This window comes from Falco naumanni, chromosome 5, assembly GCF_017639655.2.
Source record: "Falco naumanni isolate bFalNau1 chromosome 5, bFalNau1.pat, whole genome shotgun sequence".
In the NCBI taxonomy this organism is placed as follows: domain Eukaryota; kingdom Metazoa; phylum Chordata; class Aves; order Falconiformes; family Falconidae; genus Falco; species Falco naumanni.
The window spans coordinates 52,929,521-52,951,602 of NC_054058.1; the positions used below are offsets into that span (position 1 = coordinate 52,929,521).

The 22,082-nt window shown below is 38.4% G+C and overlaps 1 protein-coding gene across 1 annotated transcript in view; it reads right to left on the reverse strand.

Annotated features, from left to right (window-relative positions):
• Positions 1 to 4,972: 4,972 nt before the first annotated feature.
• Positions 4,973 to 22,082, reverse strand: part of LRIG3 (leucine rich repeats and immunoglobulin like domains 3) — a 43,658-nt gene continuing 26,548 nt past the window's right edge. The window contains exons 8-19 of the mRNA XM_040596843.1: positions 21,842 to 21,985; positions 20,381 to 20,461; positions 19,651 to 19,722; positions 19,206 to 19,277; positions 16,433 to 16,596; positions 12,655 to 12,975; positions 11,820 to 12,101; positions 10,772 to 11,224; positions 10,402 to 10,560; positions 9,154 to 9,297; positions 8,790 to 9,065; positions 4,973 to 5,704 (exon numbers count right to left, since the gene is read on the reverse strand). Of these exons, the coding sequence (XP_040452777.1) occupies positions 5,460 to 5,704; positions 8,790 to 9,065; positions 9,154 to 9,297; positions 10,402 to 10,560; positions 10,772 to 11,224; positions 11,820 to 12,101; positions 12,655 to 12,975; positions 16,433 to 16,596; positions 19,206 to 19,277; positions 19,651 to 19,722; positions 20,381 to 20,461; positions 21,842 to 21,985 (2,413 nt within the window). The 3' untranslated portion in view covers positions 4,973 to 5,459. The remainder of the gene's footprint in view (positions 5,705 to 8,789; positions 9,066 to 9,153; positions 9,298 to 10,401; positions 10,561 to 10,771; positions 11,225 to 11,819; positions 12,102 to 12,654; positions 12,976 to 16,432; positions 16,597 to 19,205; positions 19,278 to 19,650; positions 19,723 to 20,380; positions 20,462 to 21,841; positions 21,986 to 22,082) is intronic.

The window sequence follows — 22,082 nt, forward strand, 5'->3', positions numbered from 1 at the left end:
TGTTAAGTACTGGCACATCTAAGAAAATCAGCATGAAACTTCACCATTTGTTGAATGGTGGCTGCAGCCCTGAATTCTCCATGTTATAGCAATGCAAAATGGAAAACGGCAGCATAAACAAAACCAAAGGACATCAGCATAAATTCCCCCATTAGTCTTTTTCAGTAGATTTCTAAAATAAGTACACTGGACACAAGGATTACTGTCAAAGGTAGTTTCTTTAACTGAATAGGAACTGATGTGGTTTTGCCTCATTTTACCGTGAAAGAAGCTGAAGCCTCGCTGTTCAAGGTATTATTTCAAATAGCTGTATAATCAGTACCTGAATTTTGATTATCCAGCAGCGGTCTCAAATCGTAAGTCAGAGCTTCCCCATGCACATCTACAAAGGAAGTGCAGAAAGTAAATAGGATGCACATTGCTATGGCAAATGAGGGGGTCTTTAGACCATGCTGATCCAAGTCTTTCAAAGCAAAGGCTTCAAAAATCTCACAGCCTATTCAGGGGATCTTAATACCTCTGTCAAGTAAGTAAAATCTTAATTTCCAGTGCCGTCATATTTGAAATTCACAGGGCTTTAAATCAGTCACCATTCATTTCCAAACATGGTATATACAGGTGCTCAGATTGCAAACTCCTGCATTGCACTTGTTGGTGAACAGCCCATGGTCAACAGTCCAGCTGAACTGGTGTAACATGAAAGCACTTGTTGTTGGCCAAGGAAAAGTGATCATGCTGAAGTACCATCAGTAGTCTGTAATCTAGAGCAATTTATGGTTCTGTTCTCTTTTGTGTGCGAAATAAAAACCTGGGCTCAAGTCACAAAGTCTAAATTTGTTTTACAAGCAGCAAACTTAAATTACTACCAACTTCACTCTCAGGTCCTGCTGTCCCATAGCATTCTTGAATCACATTGATCACACACACACATTCTGACACAGCGAACCCCATGGACCACACGACCCTGGGAAACTATGCACTGTACCAGCAATATTTAGTCTGGAACACAAACACAGAGTAATGAATGGATTTTGTTTCTTGTCTACCAGAAAAGGAGATTTTACATGCAATAAGACATAACTCTTCAGATGACATGCTTTTTTGGTGCATAGCTGCTTTTGGCATTTTAAAGCACAGAGGATAAGTGGAATTAAATACACAAAAAGTATTGCGAAGAACATGGGAATGCATATATTGGATTAAAATATTTTATACCTCTCTCCTCAATTATGTATTTACTGCATATCCACAACAAGCGCTTCCTAAAGCTGTGGCTAGCCTGTCTCCCCACACTTCCCCTCCTCTCCTCCAGCACCCAGCCACTACGGACTTACTGCCTTCAGCTACAGGGTGCTCTGTAAACTGGATGCATTTGTAACCTCAGTGACAGGGCAAGCAAAGAAACTGGAAACAGAGTAGCGTGCGTTTACCAAAGAGTATCCCCAATGGACACAGGTGCAGTACTGAGTGGTGAGAGAAAAGGCAGCATGGGAAACGGGAGAGGCCTCCTGCGCCCCGGTAAGTAACAGGATGTGCACATGTTATTTCACTGCAACTACCGACCCCTAACACCTAGGCAGAACAGCTGTAAGAAGCACTTTTTGCCACACGTAAGTGAACAAAGACACTATGACTTTTATTCCCGGCTATAACGCTTCCCCACAATATAATAAAGGAGGGTATCTGGTAAGCTCTTCATCTGAGTAAAACCATATGTACAAGAACTGCACCTTGTCATACATCCTGCCTTCACTAGACAGGCTGAGGCCCTCCCCCTGCTCCCCCACCCCCCTGCCATATTTCCTGAATAAAATAATTTTACACAGCTGCTAAACTAACATCCAACTAGTCAGACGCATTCTTTATGACAAAGCAATACACAAAGTGAGAAGCCTTCACTGAGAAAACACAATTCTCTGAGACGTGCTATATCTGCAACAAGAGGTCTCACAAGTAAAACTTCTGCTTATATTTATACTTGAAAAGAAACACAATCCCCAGTTATGGTCCTGGCTTGTAAGGTTGGCAGAACACAAATGTTAGCAGTATAAATCTTTGGAAATCTTTAATGGATCTTGAATCTTAAGTCTTAGTTTTAAGCTTCTTTGGAGCAATTAAAGGAATAAGGGCCAAGTGTTCAAGATATCCCCGAGACTGAAATAAGAAATGTTTGGCAACACTACTAAGTATTCAGTTGGAAAAGTAGCAATATTCTTCAGGAGAGAGTTTGAGCCTAGCTCTTTGCTGTTGTGGCACTGTCAAGAACCATTTACAGTTAAGTAATTCATTCCAAGTTAAAAGCATTTGGACCTGAAATACTGTACTGCTCCTTAAGGTTTTGTGTGTTTAAAATAGTAACAGCCTTTGGTTAAGAAACTATGCAGGTATCCCCCAGTGTCATCTCAGACACACCATTTAGGTTACTCAGTTAGGAAATGCTTGCCCCAAAGAGATTCTGGTCACCAAGTAACTCCATTTATCTGTCTAGAATTATTAAAATTATTATTCATGACTTGCAGAAACCATTCAGCAATTATTTGTATGAGTTCATTGGGTAAAACATTTTGTTGTGTAAAGCATTAAGAGGATATCGCCTTTGCCTTAAAGGAATATTTTACAAGTTTTAAGTGATATCATGACAAGATTCCAGTTGCCGCTGGTCATAAAACTGCAAAATGTCTGTTCTGTCATTCAGCAACACTGGTTTCTCATTCTAAGACTCTGGAGATGCAGGGTAAGCTTTACTCAGTGTTGGCCACAATTCCTCCCCCCAATCACATCAACTTATGATTTAGCTTTCAGCTGTGTAAATATCAAACTACCAGCTCCCTAACATCTGGATCTTCAGAGGGGGAAAGGAAAGGACAAAAAAAAAAAAAAAAAAAAAAAAAACCCAAACCAAAACGAAAAAAAGAGAATGAAGTCAAGAGAACTTGCAAGCCTTTAAAACAGATGTTTGGTTACATCAGTGGTCTTAAAAAGAACTATTAAGATATTGCAAGTATCTTGCAATTTACAGATTGCCACTGTATTTAAGCACAATCAACTTACTAAACATGAAAACACACTGGCAGAAAAGAGGACTCGGGAGCATTCATTTCCATTTCTGGATATTTAAGTCATCAAATAAAATTTTAAGTCATTTGTACTTTTAGGATGCTAAATGAAACTTGATGAAAAGCAGTTAAAATTCAGTCATTGACCCTGAACATTTATTTGAGTACAGAGATCCACATCCTTGGGTGATTAGGATCTTTATGCTCTCCAACAGTGAGTCAAAAAAAGTACTTAAGGGAGAAGATGAAAAAAGAATAAAAATGACACTGCCACTGTTCCCAACCCTCCCCCACTACAGAAAATAAATTAAAATCCTGTTTTTCATGATGAACCTTTAACATGGAGTCTTAAGAAGAAACATTAATTCTGGAATGAAACAAGTACTTACTTTTTTTAACTCTCTCTGTTTTTTCAGATATGTCAAAAGGCAACGTGTGTTTATAAACACAAGCTATCATGGCCCCCAGCTCTACTCCACCTAAAAAAACCCTAGGGTCACTGGATGAGGGAGAAAAAAAGGAGTTACCAAGTGAAAAAAATTTAAGATTTCTTGCCTTGTTGACTTATAGCTTTGTGCTTAACTCAGGAAAAATTAATCTCCTTCAAAATGCACTTAATTATAATCAAATACCCATATCAATGTCTGTCACCACATTAGCACATCTGGCAGCAATGAAGACAAATTAACAATAAGAGTCAGAAAATCTGGCAATATGATCAACTAAAGCACGCAAAATCCATTCTCTACACTGAGACCACCAGTGACTAAGGATGGATTAACTTCCTGTCTCTCATACTGGTGCCTAAATTAAAGGGAAATTGCATCGCAATCTGGGTACCAGGTTTCTGGCTACAAATAACAAAAAGCCCTTAGCTCAGCTACAACAGGCAGCAAAACCTTTGCTCTAGCATAAGCTGTGATGTCTGTGATGGCCTACTCTAACAGCTGCTTTTAATTTAGTTTAAAAGAAGTGATTTGGCAACTATGTAAAGTTGCACCTTCAAAGTAGGCAGATTTAAAAAGCCACTGTCCTGTAACATTAACCATTTTGGAGTCTCACTGTTTTAATGCAGCAGTGACGAGATCCACAGCTTTTTAAAATAGTAGGCATCTGTACACAGAAAAACAAAACAGTGTTTTTCCTTAGTTTTAATTACTATTTTATAGTAAGCAATCCTCTTTCTCTGACTTCATCTAGTTAAAGGCACTGGGTTCATTACTGCAAATTTAATCCAGCAAGAATTTACAATTGCTCAACTTGACTGAGCAACTGAAAAAAGCACAGATCTCATCTCTGACCAGAAAAGGGCAGCTGAGTAAGGAACAGAAGCATGAGTTAAACCAAAGAAAACATTATCTTCTACTTGGATTACCTTCTCATGTTGGGCATAGAAGTGGTTGCAGAAGCAAAAAAGAGGGAGAAAGGGTATGGGAAAGCAAAGACTTGGGCATGTACTGCACACTTGGCAAGCACTTAACACTAAGCCTAAGACACTTAGAAAAGAATGATGCTACCAGGCAGACAAACAGTGCCCTCTTTTCTTTTATGAAATAGCATTATATGGATCCGTGCATATCCTCAGCCAGAGGCAGACAAGGTATTTGCACATAGGCATGGGCAAGCTGTTGGTACTAGCCCTGTGCACATGAAAACTGAAAACGTGTGCACACACATCCGATAGCGGGAGTTCACAAAGTGGATGATTTGCGCACTTATTTTGCCACAAATAGCTTCAACCCACCTTACCAGTAGTTGTGGCAGGACCACACCCACTCTTAGAAGGTGAACATATTTAACACAGTAAATCTAAAGACACATGTTTTAGTCAAATAAAGGTGCAAACACGCAACAGAAAGCACCTACGTATACAACACTATATACAAACATAATTCATTCATGATTTTCATTCTTCATATACTAATGTGGGTCGAAGACCACATGGCAGCATATTTTATTAAAAGTAATGTGCAAATAAGATGCATGATACCTGCAAACAGCATGGAGTTTCCATTTGTAAAAAAGTACAAGTAACAGTACAAAATTAGAATGCTTACTACTCATTTCAATAAAATGAAGTCTGACATAGAAATACATACGTTGTATTATTTACACCATTAATTTACAAACGATATTATTTGCATAAAACAAAGCTATAAAATAATTAGAAATATAGTACTCCCATAAGGAATGTTTTCCCTGTATAAAAATGTAGAGCATTTTGGCAATTATGCTTTATGTGAATAAAAACGTATTTATTTGTTCTGAATTCATAGTATCACGTGGTTTCTTTCTTCCCTTCTTCCTTTGTGTATTCTCTTTTTAAATAAAATTCCACACTGAGGTAGTAGTATGTCAAAGTATTTCTTTGGTTCCAGAAATCAACGGCAGGTCCAAAAGGAGCTATGTATCCAAATCACAGGATTGGAAAGTAGAAGTCCTAAAGTTTTCAAAGGACTGTTTGTAAGTATAAATGCTATTTTCTCCTCTAGAAACTGTCCTTTCCTTTCCATCTTCATCTGCCTCTGCATCAAAGTCCAGTGAGGCATGAGGATTATTACGGGAGGTTTTTGGTTGGCAATTTGCTGGCTGTCTACAACTTGAAAGAGAGTCCAGCTGAGGCCTCCATAAAGGCTTTCCAAACGTTCCTGAAAGACAGCAAATGAGTAAGTACAGAAATAGTGATGCTAACAGTTTTGTGTCTCACTAAGGGCTGCATGTTAGAATGCAAGCCAAGGATCGACACAAGCAAAAGTTCACCAAAGTGAGATTTTACTTCACTGTTATTTTACCCCTTAAAAGAAAACATCCATGTGATCACAAGCATAAGGCAAGATTCTGCCACCTGAGAGATTAGAAACATTTCCAAAGTAAATGTATAGCCACACACAACTTCATTACTCCTGTTTTCATGACTACTTTCATGCCCATTTTTCTTGAGGGAGGGAGGTGAGGGTGGAGGTGGGTACACAGACCAACCTGCGAACATATCACAAGACACTTTCTAATGCAAAAGTCACAAGTCTCCCTGTTTAGTTCTCCAGTGAATGAATGGCACATGAAATCTGCCACGCAGTTCAGCAAAAATGACAAAACCCCAAAAAAACACCACCAACAAAAAAAAAACCCAACAAAACAAAGCAACAAATGACAAAAAACTAACATGTATAGAGTTATACAACACCCTCCTACCGTGCAATCTGAATGCTAAACCAATCTTTTTCTGGCTAGCATCTCCCATTAATAACAAAGGTCCCGCCAACAAAATTCTCCATTCACACCTCTTCATTGCTTTGTCTGCAAATGGCTAGAAGAGATGTAGCCCAAAGAGAATCTGGCATTCAGTTGAATCTTTATTCGTAAGTATCTGGATTCACTAGCCAAAAAATAGTGTGTCTGTCACTCTTCGCCATTGGGAAGGTGTTAGCATCAACACCTCTTGAAGAAGGGCCCTCTGTTTTTTCACTGGATACAGCATCAAAAGTTATTGTGCCTGTAAATGACACTCAAAAGACTTATTTTCAGAGGACAATGTGCAACCGGTGGATTTTGAAGAACTCAGGTTTTATTAATTATTTTAAACTACAATCATTAATAAATTTTGCACCCAAAAAACCACACTTTCAGTTTTGCTTAGTTGATAGAAGCAAAGGTTTCAAGTACAACTGTAATCTAAGATGTTACTAAAATCAGATTTGGACAAGGTCCATATTTGCACCTATGATCTGCAGAGCAATTTAGCTCCTAATACAACATGAAAAGGTGTTCCTCACAGCACCAAAGCTACAAATTAATCCTGTCCTAAAAAAAAAAAATAAAATAAATCCAAGCTGTGAACTTTCTGGCTCATGCATCAACAGTGATGTTAACGCCAGCTGTCTTCTTCATTGTGATTGTCGAGGCAAAAGGGGGGGCTGAATTTTAAGACAATGATGCTGAAGAAGCCAACCCACAACTAACAAAAAGAGATCTATCACAACTTCTTCCACAGCCACCACCTCCAAGATCTAACCATAGGCTGTCTGACTGAAGAGTACTAATGATTATGAAGCATCCAAGGCAATGACATTGCAACTTGGGTGAGGTAGTAGCTCTGAGACCTGACAAAAGAAAGAAGCTCTGCATAGATTTTTAGGGCAGAAGTGGGAATATGAGCCCTTGAGGCTGCATTAACTCCTGGATATACCCACATACAGTACAATTAATTTCTGCAGGAGACACATGGTAAAGCCCTGTGTGCACAGTCCCACCACAGCAATAGTGGCAGGCAGCCAGGAGGCCATGTGTAGTCCTAGGGCCTCTGCCAGATGTCATGGCATCTGCAATGTTTTACAGTCCAAACATCTGGCTTTCGAAGGGGGAAAACTTCAGAGCTTGTACCTCCTTCCCCACCCCCTGAGAACAAAGAGCCCAGTGATGCACATTCCAGGTCCCCTTGCAGAGCCAGAAGACTGACGCCTTGATCAACCATGCTGACACCAGCCCGGAGACAATCCACGGTACCAGGGCTGCACTTGGTGCTCAGATAACACAGGGATGAAAACAGTATGTGGGTTTATACATGTTTTTAACCAATGAACCAAACCAATACCCAAAATGTAGGGAGCTTCAAAGGTAAAGCAACAGTCTTCTCATTCCCCTCACCTCTACCTGCAATCTGGATTAGAATTTTAAACCCTGAATTAAGCTTCAGAAGCTCTTGTCATACACACCACGAGTAAAGAAGACAAAGGAGGGGTAATGAGGGCATTTTCCCACAGTACCTTACTCTGGAGGGTAAATAGTTCTGGCTCACTGTATTATACAATATATCCTCACACAATGGAGTTCAAGTCTCTCCAGCTGCCCTGAGCCCTCCTGGGGCTTTTGCCTGTCATGCAAAACTTCTGGTATGCCTGAAGTTTGTTAAAGTGTGTTTGAGTATCCTAACATCAATGGAAATCTGCCAGCTATACTAAGATAAGAAGATAAGAATCACTCCACTGATGACACTGTTATGTAAGTGTAACCTATCAAGATACCCTGGTAATCTAAATATGCTCATTAAGCAGTTTTACTGTAATCACTTTTCTGTTCCTGAACTTCAAACATTTGGCATGTTGTATTTAACGGTCCTTAAAAGTCAGGCTTCCTGAGAAGCAGAACATGGCTCACAGTCACATCCAGAGGTGAACACGGACTACCGCATGTGACCTGTTACAGCTGACAACTGACGTGTCAGTTCTGCTTCTGACCAAGCCCCAAGCTGCCCCCTTCGCAACACAGGATAGGGTCCATCTCCTGGCTAGCTCCTGGTAGGACCCAGCAGGCATCCTGAGTACTGCAGCATCCAACTGTCCTCATGCACAGCAGTGGTGAGTGAGCCTAAATGCAATATTGTAAGTTACTCAGGCAGGAAGAAAACAGAAAGACAAGAATACATGCAAAACGTCAAGAACAACAATCAAACTGCCTTTTCTCAATTACTTCCTGTCTCTCTTCTCCTTTCTAAAGTATTTGTATTATACCTTAATAAATTCATGGACACCCACAAAAATAAGCTCACGAAAAATTGCACAAAATCAGTTTTTTCACAATGCCAGCTATATGAACATTTAAACACTACTACAGAATTACCTACTGTAAGAGTGGAAAAGAAGCAGCTCAGAAATCAGTTTTGCTTAGTGTTGGAAGTAGGAAACTACACAGCAAGGATATCAGCAGGTTGAATAAAAAACAATAGCTAGAACATACCCATGAAAGTGCTGTTACTGATAACAGATGAACGTTCCAAACTTCTGTTTAAATCAAATGTGTCTGAATGCAGACTTTTGCTTTTTAGTCCAGTTCCTTCATTTTGAGTATAAATGGAGTTAACAAATTTGCTACTTGTAGCCTGCATCCCAATAATGCCAACACACTGGTCAAATGGATCTTCCAGTGGAGGCGAGTACTGATAGCATTCCTTTTTCTTTAAATAGCCAGACTCATAAGGGTCCAGGCATGCTGTTCTTTGGTCGGGGCTGCAACCTAAAAAAATGAAAAATTGTTTTTATATAGATTCATAATAGAGTAAGATCAGATTATGACTAAAACTTTTTTCCCCTCCCCAACTTACTTGCACTGTATGCTTCAAAGGCTTCAGAGCCATATGTGTTCCCTTTCAAATACAAAGTCCCTGAAGTCCCCAGATAGTGGCATAGGAATGGATCTGCAACACCTTCAAGGTCTGCTTCACTGCCATTATCTAGATGGCAAATGCCTTAAAAATAAAATTGACATGTCAGCATATGGTCTTTTCTTAAGTTTCAGCTTATGGTTTCTTAACTAAGTTTTATTCTTTTAAGAACCCCATCAGTTCAACCACATTTCACAGTGTATTTAGAGCTTAAGTTTAACCTAATCTTTTGATGAGAATTCTAATTCTAGCAAGTGTTCAATTAATTAGCTTGACAGAGAATATGTCACACTGCTTCATTACACAGTCCCTGGATAACAGAACAAACCAAATTACAGGGATCAGAACCAGGGATTTCCTTCCTGTACTGGAAGCCAGGCTTATGCTCCATCACACAGCCACCTTTTGGAGCAGAGTGCTAACAAGAAAATCCCAGGTGGAAGAATCTGAGAGTCACTGGGTGCTCAAAAAGCAATACTGACTTTCAGTTCAGTGGTTCCTGAAAGCTGTGAACACGGTCTGCGGTTCTTACTCCACAAACAGGCTGCTCCTCTCACTACCCTACAACTGCAGAATTATCTCACCACTACTCCATTCCCCCCCCGCCTCAAATCCTGACTGTACCCCTTGACCCCAACCCCTTCCCAGTAAGTTGCCTTTTCCTCCCTAACCCAGATTATGTTCTACATTCTCAGGGGCCAGATGTATAAATATTAAGTACTGCAGCTTTTAAGTTGCAATCACCTTAAATCCTTTATTGACTCGGACACTAATGACTTTTCTAACAGGAAAGTTTAACCAGTTTTATTATACTAAAGTTACACTGGTATTACCACCTATGCCTACACTCCATTAAAAGCATTCTTTTCAAGCTGTAACAGAGGAAAGCATGCTGTTGTAACTCCTTTCGGACACTCTTATTTTGGAAAAGCGATCATCAGTTTAATTTTACCTTTGAGACTATAGAGAAAAACTTCATGATTAAAGCAAAGCCATAGCATCATTTGGATGAACAGAACCAAGTTACTTATTACCTCATCGAAACAATACCAAGCAATACATTTCATATGCTCTCTTAAACTTTGTTGAAGACGTTTCTTTAATGTTATTTCTCTTAGCTTGAAAGACAATAGCCAAACTGCAGCAACTCAAGCAACATGGAAAATCTGCTTACTATTTTACACTTACCATTACTGTCCCTCTGCTGCAAGAAATACCCTCCCACAGAAGATGTGAGGAACTGATGATGACTGCCATTTTCAGATGAACCATATCCATCCTGCCTTTCAGCCAGTGTTCCCTGGGATGACAGGTAGCTTGGAATGTCAGCAGGCAAGTTTGTTTCATCTGTGGAGAAGCAAAACACACACAAAAGCCATCAGCATACTTCAGAGTTTGTAGAAGTATTTTTAAACTTGTCAGCAAAGCGCTGAAGGTAACAAGTAATTCACCCTTCTGACTCTGAGTCAAAGCACACAAATGTTCCTACAATAAAGTCATTGCAAAGCAACCACAAACATTTTTTTTGCTTTCCAAGGCAAACCTTCAGTTTACACACCTGTATTTGTGATGCTGCAATCTTCATTTCTCCTTCTGGTGTGGTAGATGATGACCACCCACACCAAGGAAGTGCCCACCACACAGCAAACCACAGCTATGATCACAATGCCAACTGTAGCCCATCCATCATCATCAAGTGATGGGGCAATGTTTTGAGGAGAATCACAGGTGGGAGTAGGAATTACATTAAGACGGATGTTGCCCCGTTCTGTTCCAAGAGTATTAGACATTTCACAAGTGTATTTCCCAGCATCTTCCACATCTGTGTCCACAATAATTAGTAACTGATTGCCTGCAGCAAAGAAATGTCTTTCCGTTACCACAAGAGGGCTGTCATCCTTAGTCCAATTCAGTCGGGGTGGAGGGCTACCACCAGCAATACACTGCAAAACTGCAGTTTCACCTTTTGTTACAGTTCGATCCAGCAAAGGCCGCAAAAATGATGGTGTTTCTGAAAAGAAAGCATAAGCCATTATACTCTAAATGACCTTGCAAGAATGGGAACATGTCCCTTCACAGCTCAAGAGGAAAAGCTAAATTAAATGCATCAGTAAGGCCTAATAAAGCTTACTCTCATTCTCAGAAAAAACACACTCAAGGAATTTGATCTTAGAGCCTACAGTTTACTTGTCAATTGATCAGACCTAGACACTCAACTACCTTAGAAAGTAAAAAGGCCAAACATACATGCTCAAGATTGCAGAGAAGTAGCTCAAAAATGGTTAATAAAACATCAGGAAATGACAAGTTAAACAAAATCTCCTGTCTCTAAACAAAAATAGAAGCCCCCTTCCCTCCCTCCCCACATATCAGACATAGCGTACGCACTGAGAAACATAACAAACTTATTATTTTGCATCATAATAGTGGTTGTGTGCTGAAGTACGTATTTCTATGTGTAAACAGAAATTATTTCAGAATATTTTTGTTCCTATACAACACTTTCACAGCTTTGCTACTTTTAATCAGCTTATGAATTTGAAAGTGCTCAGCAATAGTTTTGCTCTTCAAGGAGATTACACCATCAAGGATTGCCAATGTCTTACCTAGTACGGTTAACGTTGCATTAGCTGAAATGCTTCCAGCAGTGTTTTGAGCTGTACAGCTATAAACTCCTGTGTCCTCAATCTTTACATCAACAATAAAGAATACATCATCTTCAGGCATGACATGCATGCGCCTCTTGCGCGCTGCAGGAAAATCTGTTCCACCATCTTTCTGCCAAGCAATCTGCGGGACAGGATGCCCAACTGCAGCACATTCCAAACGTGCCATTGCCCCAGCACGAATGGTTAAGTCCATAGGGATCTTTGTAAATGAAGGCAGCACTAAAGAAAAGTTAGTGATACCAAAATGAATAAATGAAACATAACATTTTGGGTTTTGCACAGCATTTTCTTAACTCTTAATTCTTGGGCCTAAAAGTGCTGGAGAAGCTTACAACCTAAATTTATCAGTAGCCACCAAAGAGAAAGGGAGAGATCTATGAAGTATGTGAGACCATCTAGATCAAAATCTCCTTTCTACTAACAGCCTCCTACATGACCTTTCCATAGTACCTTGAAACAGAGTATACACTTACCTCCTGTGAAGAAAAGACAAATGTTTTTCCATCTTATTACACAGATTTTGTCAGATTTACCACGAATTGTGATTTACTATTTGTTTTTTCCTATACTATGGTTCAGCACAATGAGGCCAGAGGTAACAGAGGTAAAACTGAATGGTGATCTTGGAAGCGGATATATTTTTAGAATTAATTTCAGCTTATTTAAGGCATCTTCTAAAGTCACATATAATGAGAAAGGAAAAAACTATGTTCACATATCTTGATTAAAATCATTCTACTTCAAGTCCCCAAGCAAGAAGTAGCATACTTACTGTTTACTGTAAGTTTGGCTTTGACAGAGTAGGATGAACCAAAATGATTTGAAATAACACACTGGTATTTCCCTTCATTACTGAATTCAACATTGCGCAGTCGAAGGATGGTGGTGTACTCCATCACTTCACCACCCTGGGCCCGGAGGTGTGCATAATTCTCCATTTCAGCATCTTGCAGTAATTCATTGTCTTTCTTCCATGCAAAAGTCATTGGGGAATCGCTGCTGCTGGCTGCCGAACATACAAAACTCAAATTGGAGCCTTTGATTGCTGACTGGGTTTCTGGCTGGACAGTGATCTGTGGTTTAGGAAAATCATCTGCACAGAAGGATGAAGGGAGAAAAAGTAACACAGAGAAAGAAGAAAAAAAAATACTATACGTGAGGCCTGAGGACTCTTTTAGAAAGAGTTTGTAAGCCTTGTTTTATCGGTTTGAGAGAAGAGTCAGATAGGTATTTATAAAATGGATATACAATGCCTTCATTCTCAATTTTGTTAGCCTTAGGGCATTTAAAGATACCATATTTAGGAGTTTATTGTGCCAAGTCATCTCTTATTGAAGAGAAAGTACATCTAAAAGCAGACTGTGCGTACAGTTTGCTCAACAGCAGCACTAAGGAGGAGACAACTACCCCCTGACATTTGTAAGAACTATTCTGAATGTCAGTCATGAAACTTACCCTTCATCTTTATAACACCTCAGGCTACTGTTGAGTTTTCCTTTATTGAAACCATAGTTCTTCTGCCATCAGAAACTGCAAGTTAATGTCGAGGGTTCTCCTCAAACCCACAAAAAACCATCAAGTCCAAAAGTCACTGTTCCAGTGATTTGTGGCTGCTTGGTCCACCTTACAAACACAGCAGTGCTGAAGTTCCCTTAAGCAGGGCAGCACACAAGAACTTCAGGAGATTAGTTTCTGGAGGTCCCTTTGAAGGTGACTTTCCAATAGTAAAGTGCCATTTTGTGAGTTTACAGAATTACTTGCCTTCTGAACTATTTATTCTTTCAATTGCATATACACTGCATGTACAAAAGGAGCGAGCAACTAAATGTCTGGTCTTCAGTAAGCAAAAGCCTTAGTGTATTCCTAACTTGCAAGATATTTCCTACCTCCTGACAAAGACACAGGCCCAAATTTCACAAGAACTGCAGAAAAAGCCCTGGGCCCCAAATACTCCTTACCGCAGCCCCTGCCTGCACTGCAGAAAGTCAGGTTTTACCTAGCCCCTTTACCTTCTTACGTCTTTATTTGTTTGGGAACAACATACCAGGGTCAACGCATTATTTCCTTGAAGAACCTGTACGCTGTGTGCTACAAAAGAAAATGAGATGGGCTGATAGCCTTAACATGAGCTGCCTGCAGAACACTTGCAAGGCTGGAGCTGCACTCCAGTGACAGGAAAATGTGGATCCCCTGACCTGGAACCCTAAGTATGGGCCTTAAGAATCTCCCAGGCCACTTGGTTTTCCTCCATGATAAACTATACCATTTGCAAATGGAGTTGCTAGTTATCCCTGTGCAAAGTCAGTGAAAGTAAGTAAAACATTGTAAATATTTAAATTAGCCTTGTGAAAGGACAGAACATACTTCATTCTGGTTTAGTTGTACTATCAATGGAGTAATAAAATATCTTCAAATCTTAATTATTTTGGCAGGAAGGGGGGATGAAAAGGTCACTCAAATAAGCAGATACTACTGACTACAGAAGAACACTCTAGGATGAGACTGGCAATGTGTTTTTTCAGAACAGAATAAACTGACAGTGTATATGAATATATGTATCACAGAAATGCACACACATACTTCTCATTTTATAGGAGCCAGTTGACTACTACATATAGAAGCTACCTGACTACTATGTAAAGAGAAAACAAATTATTCATCACTTAGATGGTACTCTATGTTATCTTGAAGCAATTAATATAGGTCAAAAAAGCATCTATTCTGTTTTTCTTCCAGTTACCTTTACAACACAAATGTCTCATGATTTGTTTCAGCTTGAAAGGCATGATCTTAGGAAGCACAAATTATGCAGATTTTCTATTTTTTAGTTTCACAGATATGGAATCCTTGCCTAACACATGCTTTCCTTTAACAAATTTAGGGTGACTCCCTCCCATCTCCTAACTGTTGTCAAAAATATAACTTGGCTTGATTGGGACAATTTATAAACTCATATAAATTCTATGTTAATAGATTATTAATAGATTGTTTGTTTTAATTTCAGACAGGACTTGAAAGTTCTGTAAAAGCAAGTGAGGCCACTGGAAACTTCTAAGACAAGGGATGTACACCCAAATGCCTAGTGATGGCACGCTTTCAAGATTTAACAAACAGTGAAACACTCATTAAGAGATCCCAGTTACTTCTGCATGACAATTACATATTAAATGTAAGAACCTACTCTTAATACGTCCTTTTTTGCTAATATATCTTAAAAGGTTTGAGATTAATTCATTTAAAATGGCATTCAGCAGCTCGAAGAAAGATCATGATTCCCTGTGGTTTAACAAATGAGATATATATTTAAATCCTCCAATTTAATTTCTTGCCAGAATGAGTTTCTCATAAATAAGGATGTATACTTCATATAGACTCCACTAGCTATTGAGTAATCTGTAATTTCCTGCACTATGTCAACTTCTCCTTTCCAGCAGCAGCCAGATTATGTACCACCCACTCATTATTCAGCATTAACATATTAAACATTTGACTGCTAATAAGGGAAAAAACATTTTTGTACACTATTTTTTATTCTGTGCCTGCTTTCCCACTGAAAAAAGGGCACAAGTGGCAATAGTAAAAATTAAGCAGTCATATTTGCTATGAGAGGAAACAAGACAAACATGGTTACTGTTTTGTCACTGAAGACTATGAAGTTTTAATTTTCTTTAGTAAGAAAAACGAAACTTATACAACAGTAATACAAGAAATGCAGTTAGCTTTTAATTTCCTGATACTTTCAAAGTTCCCACTTAATGTATCAGAGTACTTAAACACACATCTTTACTCCTCCCTTTGCATTAAATAGAAAACTTAAGAAATAGGTGATAACCAGTGTTACTAAACACACAAAGAAATTTCATTTTAAAGGCAGATGCTATCACCTCAAATTCTCAAGTCTTAAAGTAAAAGTATTTTACTAGCATTTACTCTCTGGCGTACTGAAATACAAAATATAAGCAACGTAACTGTGGTAATCTGATGTTTTAAAACACAGTTTACATACAGGCAATAACTTACATGGTCCGAATAATTTTTGAAGCAGACAACAAGCACACGCAAAAAAGATCAGAGCTGAGGCCAGTATGGCTATTTTACCTTCAGATTTTCTCAGCTATGGAATAACCCCGAGACTGATGAAGTATGAAAATAACTCACAAATAATCAAACCAAAAAAATTGCATCTTGAGTTTGCCAAAATGTCTCACTTAAAAATGAAAGTTATCTAAACAATATCCATCTTCTAAATCTAAAGACGTATACATTTACCACCAGAAACTATTGAGCTTTCCCTTGCATGCTATGCTATGCACTATGTAAGCAAGCTGTACATGCAATAAGAGTTACAAAACCACCACTCCCCATCTTGTGCAAAGCCACAAGCTTTGAGCATCTACATCACAGTCTGGGAACTGAGAAGGAAATGTTAGCAAATATTAAATCCTTTGCATTTTATTTGAGAAATTAAAACATATCAAAGACACCACAACAAAAATAAATGCATTTGGCAAAATTTGTCCTATGGAATGAGAAATAGAGGCTATACTCACCACAGACAAACCCATCCAGGCTGACAGCAAAAATATTTCTCCCTTTTAGCAGCTGAGGATGGGCACAACTGGCATTTACAAAGCTCTGAAAGTTGTTCTCTGACATCCACTGTGGTAGCCATTTCAACTGGCAGTCACACAAGAGACTTGACGTGTTTAGGTGCCTAAGAAAAAGCAGTTACATTCAAAGCCTGCTTGCTTGTTTTGTCTGTTTGTAATACAGATCTATATGAGCACATCAGTAACAAAACTAAATTTTTAGCCTAAATACATATATCACAAAAGAATTACAGCAATATTATTTAGCTCAGAAGTGGTGACACCATTGTCATGACGCCTACATTCCACGAAGCAGACATGGTATTCTGAACTCTCAGCTTCTGCTACAAATGTAAGGCCAGGCAGTCAGGCTTGTTTGTAGCATCTTGGGTACAAGACTACACTCAGCAACAGGACACACATAATGGGCATGTAGGAGAACAGTCCAGAAGGGAGGTGCCCTGGAAGCTAACATCAAAAAAATGCTGAGACAATTTCATTCCTTCATTTCCGTTTTAGTCAGAATTTATCTTGGGGAAAATATTTTAAAAGGGGAGTAGGGAAACGAAGAATAGTTAAGTGTTGAAATCTAAAAAATGCATCAGATTACCTAAACTATGTGAATAGCTACATTCACAGAGGGCAAAAGAAATAAGAAAGCAAAGGGATATTCTGTGAAGTATCTAGAACCAGGAGTTGAAGTAAGAGAGTTCTCAGTTTTACCTGAAAAATCAGAATCACCCTAGAAAAAAACACATTAAAACACACAGTAACAAAATTCCATTTTTTCATATCTTACCTGTTTTTGGAGGAGAGGCAAAAATAATTTATGGATCAAGGGAGAGATACAGCTTTGAAGATAAATGAAGAGATACCAATTCTTGATTTTTTTCTTGAAGTAAAGGAAGAGCGTCTCTGTGCCATTTCCACACTAACACTGCATGGATAAAACCTAGGATGCCAGCTCACCAGTTCATATTGAGATGAAACAGGTCATCATTCACTGCAGTTCTAGGGGCATTCTTGTTATTTTTAGGAGACAGAGAAACCACAGCATTTTTTGCTATCCTGATGCAGTGGCTCTCTGTCATATTATTTTCAGGTTTATTCTCTCAGGGCCTCAGAATAAAATTACCAGATAGGAATTTATACTTAATAATCTTTCTTCTGGGACAGTACTTTCTACCATCTGTCTATATCTTCTCAGACATAACGGATGTCTACCAGGTGTTTCAAGAAAAGTACAGAAAAAAAAAAAACCAACAATTCTTGAATGCTTATTTCACTGAAGTGTTCATAGTCTGGTATCTTACAGCATTTTACACCTCCTGGAGCAGTGTTACCCTGTCATTCCATCACATTTGATCACTCTTCAAGTCATCTATATCAATCCCTATTTGTCGTCACTGTGCTCCCACCACTTCTCTTGTGCCAAATCTAGCAATTGCCTTGCAGCTGGCTGGCTGAGTTACCCTGCAGCTGGCTGAGTGAGTTCAGCAAACTAATCAAGCAATACAACCAGATCCAACTCAAGGAAGAAGAAAGGCAGAAAACAACTCACTATGGTAGAAGCATGGCTGCTGCTTTCTAGAGCAGCTGCAGCTACACTAGGATATGGGTAACATCCAACTGAACTTAAATTAATCAAATATTGTCTGGATACAAGAAAGAAATATTTCACAATGTGAACAGTCATATACCGGCAACCTCCCAAGGCATGTGATGGAGTCTCCAGCAATGGAGGTTTTCAAGACACACCTGGACAGGGTGCTAAATAATCTCATCTAGGCTCCCTTTTCCACAGAAGCTGGACCAGATGACTCTTTGAGGTCCCTTCCAAACTGGTCTGTTTTATGATTCTATGAAATACGCAAGGCTCCTTGTTAGTTTATCTATGGCAACCAACATGGACTAATATGATAAGATGAAGAGGAGCACCAGCTACTAGGGTGATACTTGACAGGAGTCTGGAGAACACAAATTAAAAACTTCAGACAAGCTTCAGGCAGTTTCTGCTTATAATGAGAGCGGCATCTTTTTGCTATTCTTTAGCTTGTTGACAGATTATCCACAAAGCAGCTGAGAACAACAGAAGTGACTAGAGAAGGCTGATATGAACAGAGGAGTTGTAAGATATATGCTAAAGAATTAGCTGTGCTCAAATCACAGAGAACAGTTACAATGTTTTTCTGCATTTATCCACAGAAAAAGAGGGCAAGAGGACAAAAAAAAACCCCAAAAACTCACTAGAAGAATACACCCTTCCCAGTGACCGCCTCATGACTTCTCTGAAGATCTGCCCCTTTGCGACTACAGGACAGAAAGACCCAATTACAAGCGATGACAACCAGGTCTTTACAAAAGAATTACAGCACTGTATTTCACTGGTCCGGTAAGCTTTAGCTCAGTGATAGCACTGCTGATCTTATAGCACATTACATCAAAGTCTCCCTTATCTAATACCTATTAGAGATCAGCCAATTTAAAATAAGGACTCCAGACACCAAATGTAGCAGAAAATTAATGCCTCCTATCCTACAGTCTCTCACTTAAATACAGTCATCACATAAAAACCAAAACACCCCAAAACACTCGCATACCCTTAAGTGGCTTCAGAGAGGTTACAGGGGGAGTTTATTATGGCATCAGGCAATATCTTACATGGCTTTCATTTACATATTTAAATGGATATACGTATATTTAATAGAGGTGGTGTGTTTAGACAGAAACTTACAATTCTTTGAGTTTCTTCATTTGTGAAAATGCATTTCCTTGAACTGACATAATTGCATTGTTACTTAGATCTCTAGGAAAAAAGAAAAATAACATTAGAGGAATAACATTAGAGGACTAAAGAGTAATTTATTAAACTGAATGCATTTAAGACTCAAGGAATAGTTTGCTACCTTAGTGATATACAAAGGATCCCCTAGCTCAAAAACTAAAGAGACGGGATTAAAGAGTTTTACAGCACGCTTAATACATAACACTTTGTGCATTAATTCCAAAATTCATATTCAACATAACTCCAAAATAGAAGAACCTTCTCAAGATCACAGTAGTAAACAGGGTAAGTGTATTTTATTCAAAATCATAAGTAAAGCTTGGTAGTTCTACTTTTAATTCATTTACTATCAAAAATTATTTTGTTGGGTTAAATGTTAATTTCTACTACTTACAGGTGTTCAAGTGCATCCAAACCAAAAAATGCCTTCTTTGTAATGGATCTAATCCTGTTTCCCTGGAGTATTCTGAAAAATGTAAGTACATGTTGCAAAAAAATGCAATAAAATAGAAGCATTTTTGAGCTGAACAATTGCATTTTTGGCATTAATTTCTAAACTATGACTAATATTCACCACTCGACCTTCCCCAATGCAGCAAAATGTCTCACCTCTAGAAGATACTAATTTATTCCCCTTGAGTAAACACCTAGATTTTACAATTATTTTAGAAGATGTTTAATGCTTACAGTTCAGCGATATGGACTACTCTAAATGTACATGCATAAGCATCTTTTTATTTCATAGATGCGCATTTGAAAATTTCAGTGCAATGAAGCCACTTCCACTGAATGCTGCTTTACCAGACAACCTCTGTCACTATGCCTTTGTCATATAACGCACTTATCGCTTCCTATTATGGGAAACCCTCATTCTTTGAGAAATGTTTTCATAATTAGTAGTAATATTTAAAATATTTCAGATTAGTTTGACTTGAACAATCTGGAATTTCTTTTATAGGAAAAGAACATTTTATAGAGAACAAAGTGGTAAGGGATTAAAAGTAATTATCTCAGCTATGGAAAATACATTATCATTAAGTGTTAGGCTTGTCCCTTGAAACACACATAATCTAAGCTAATTTTTTTAAGGAATTATGAGCTACAAATATTGTAGCAATACTCACAGCCTCCTAAGTTTATCTAGGCCAGAGAAGGCGCCATTCATATCTTCAATAGTCCATGATATTTCATTGTTTTTCAGATCCCTGTTTAAGTGGGGAGGAGAAATAAAACCACAAGAGCAATTAAAAAGAACAAGGTACATAGTTCTTCAAGAATATGTATTATGTAAAACAATTTCTGAAATAGCTTTCTGGTAGTTGTTTTTTGTTTGTTTGGGGGATATGGGTGGGTGGGTTGGTTTGTTTTAAGAGAAGCTCTTCCTGATTAGCTATTTAATTTCAACTTTTACTGAGAGACTTTGAGGAATATTAGTACTTTTTCCACTGATAATTAAAGAGATTACAAACCTAACAATTTTATGAATTGTTAAAAAAACCAACACACATTCCTCTACAAAGGTATTCAGATACAGGATTATCTTAAGAGAAGGAGTATTATAGGAAGGGAAGGGATCAACGTTTGTCCCTTCGAAATAAAACATACTCATGCATTTGTTAAGTTCATAATATTAGCTAACACACAGAGAACACACAGAGATTTATTAATAAAGTGAATCATTTTTACATCCTACAACATCCACAACACTAGCTTAATTATCTGTGAAGCATTAAAGAGATCAGAGATTTGTGAAAAGAATGGTGTTTCAGCAAAGAATCAACAGGGCTAGAGGAGAGAAAAAAATATCTAGGAGGAAAAGTCTAACAATTCCTAGACACTTCACAAGTCTCTGACTTCCTCTCTTTATGATCTATATCCCTCTGTATACTTTAGAAACATAGCATACATCCCTTTGAATTGTTTCTTTCCTAGATGCCCAAAGTGTGAGGATGTGAGCAAACCCCTAAAAGTAAAGTATTAGCACCCTTTTCAAAGCGTAGAGGGAAAGGCAACGATTCCATTCATCTGGCTAACAGATGAGTCAACAGTATGCAATTGGAAAACTTTAATGAGGTGGAATATATTTAGATTAATTTACTTCTTTCTTCCTCTTCCTTTACGAAATGTTATTTCAAAAAATGCTCAAATGCTTAAAGCAATTGCCCAGTCACAACAAGCATCAGCATCCATAGTAATACAGAGCTTTGAGTGTCATCTTCTTATTTTTACCGTTAAGGGAAAATGTTGATTCAGTTAAGATACAACTATGATCCAGATCCCTAAAGCTCTGGGTAGCAGTGCTGCTTGCTGCCTTTGAACGGAGACGTGCCTTTCCCATAATAATGCTACAGAAAGTTCATATCATAATTATCACCATCCATTGTGCCCAGCCTTAACAAAAGAGGAAGTCCTCCCTCTCCCAACTATTCTGAAACAAATATCCTACTGTAAGAAAAACATGTGCTGATCTGGGATAGTTAATAAAAGGTCCTTGCATATTTCATATGGGAGAAAAGAGAGTATCTATAAACACTGAGGGTTTTTCTTAAGGCTTTCGACCTTAAAAATTGAGTCTGTCAACCTACAAGGTCTGTAGACTGGAAAGTCCCCGGAAGGCACAATCAGCAATGTAATTTACTTTGTTGTTTCCAATGTACAGTCCAACCAGCACGCTTAAACCAACGAAGCTTGAATCATCTAATCTTGTTAAGCGATTGAACGTTAAATCTCTGCAAATTCAAGGAAAAAATGTATTTTAATGTATGCTGCAGTGCTTATTACTCAGTTCAACCCAGGAGAATTTTCAAGAGTAAAGGTAGGACAAAG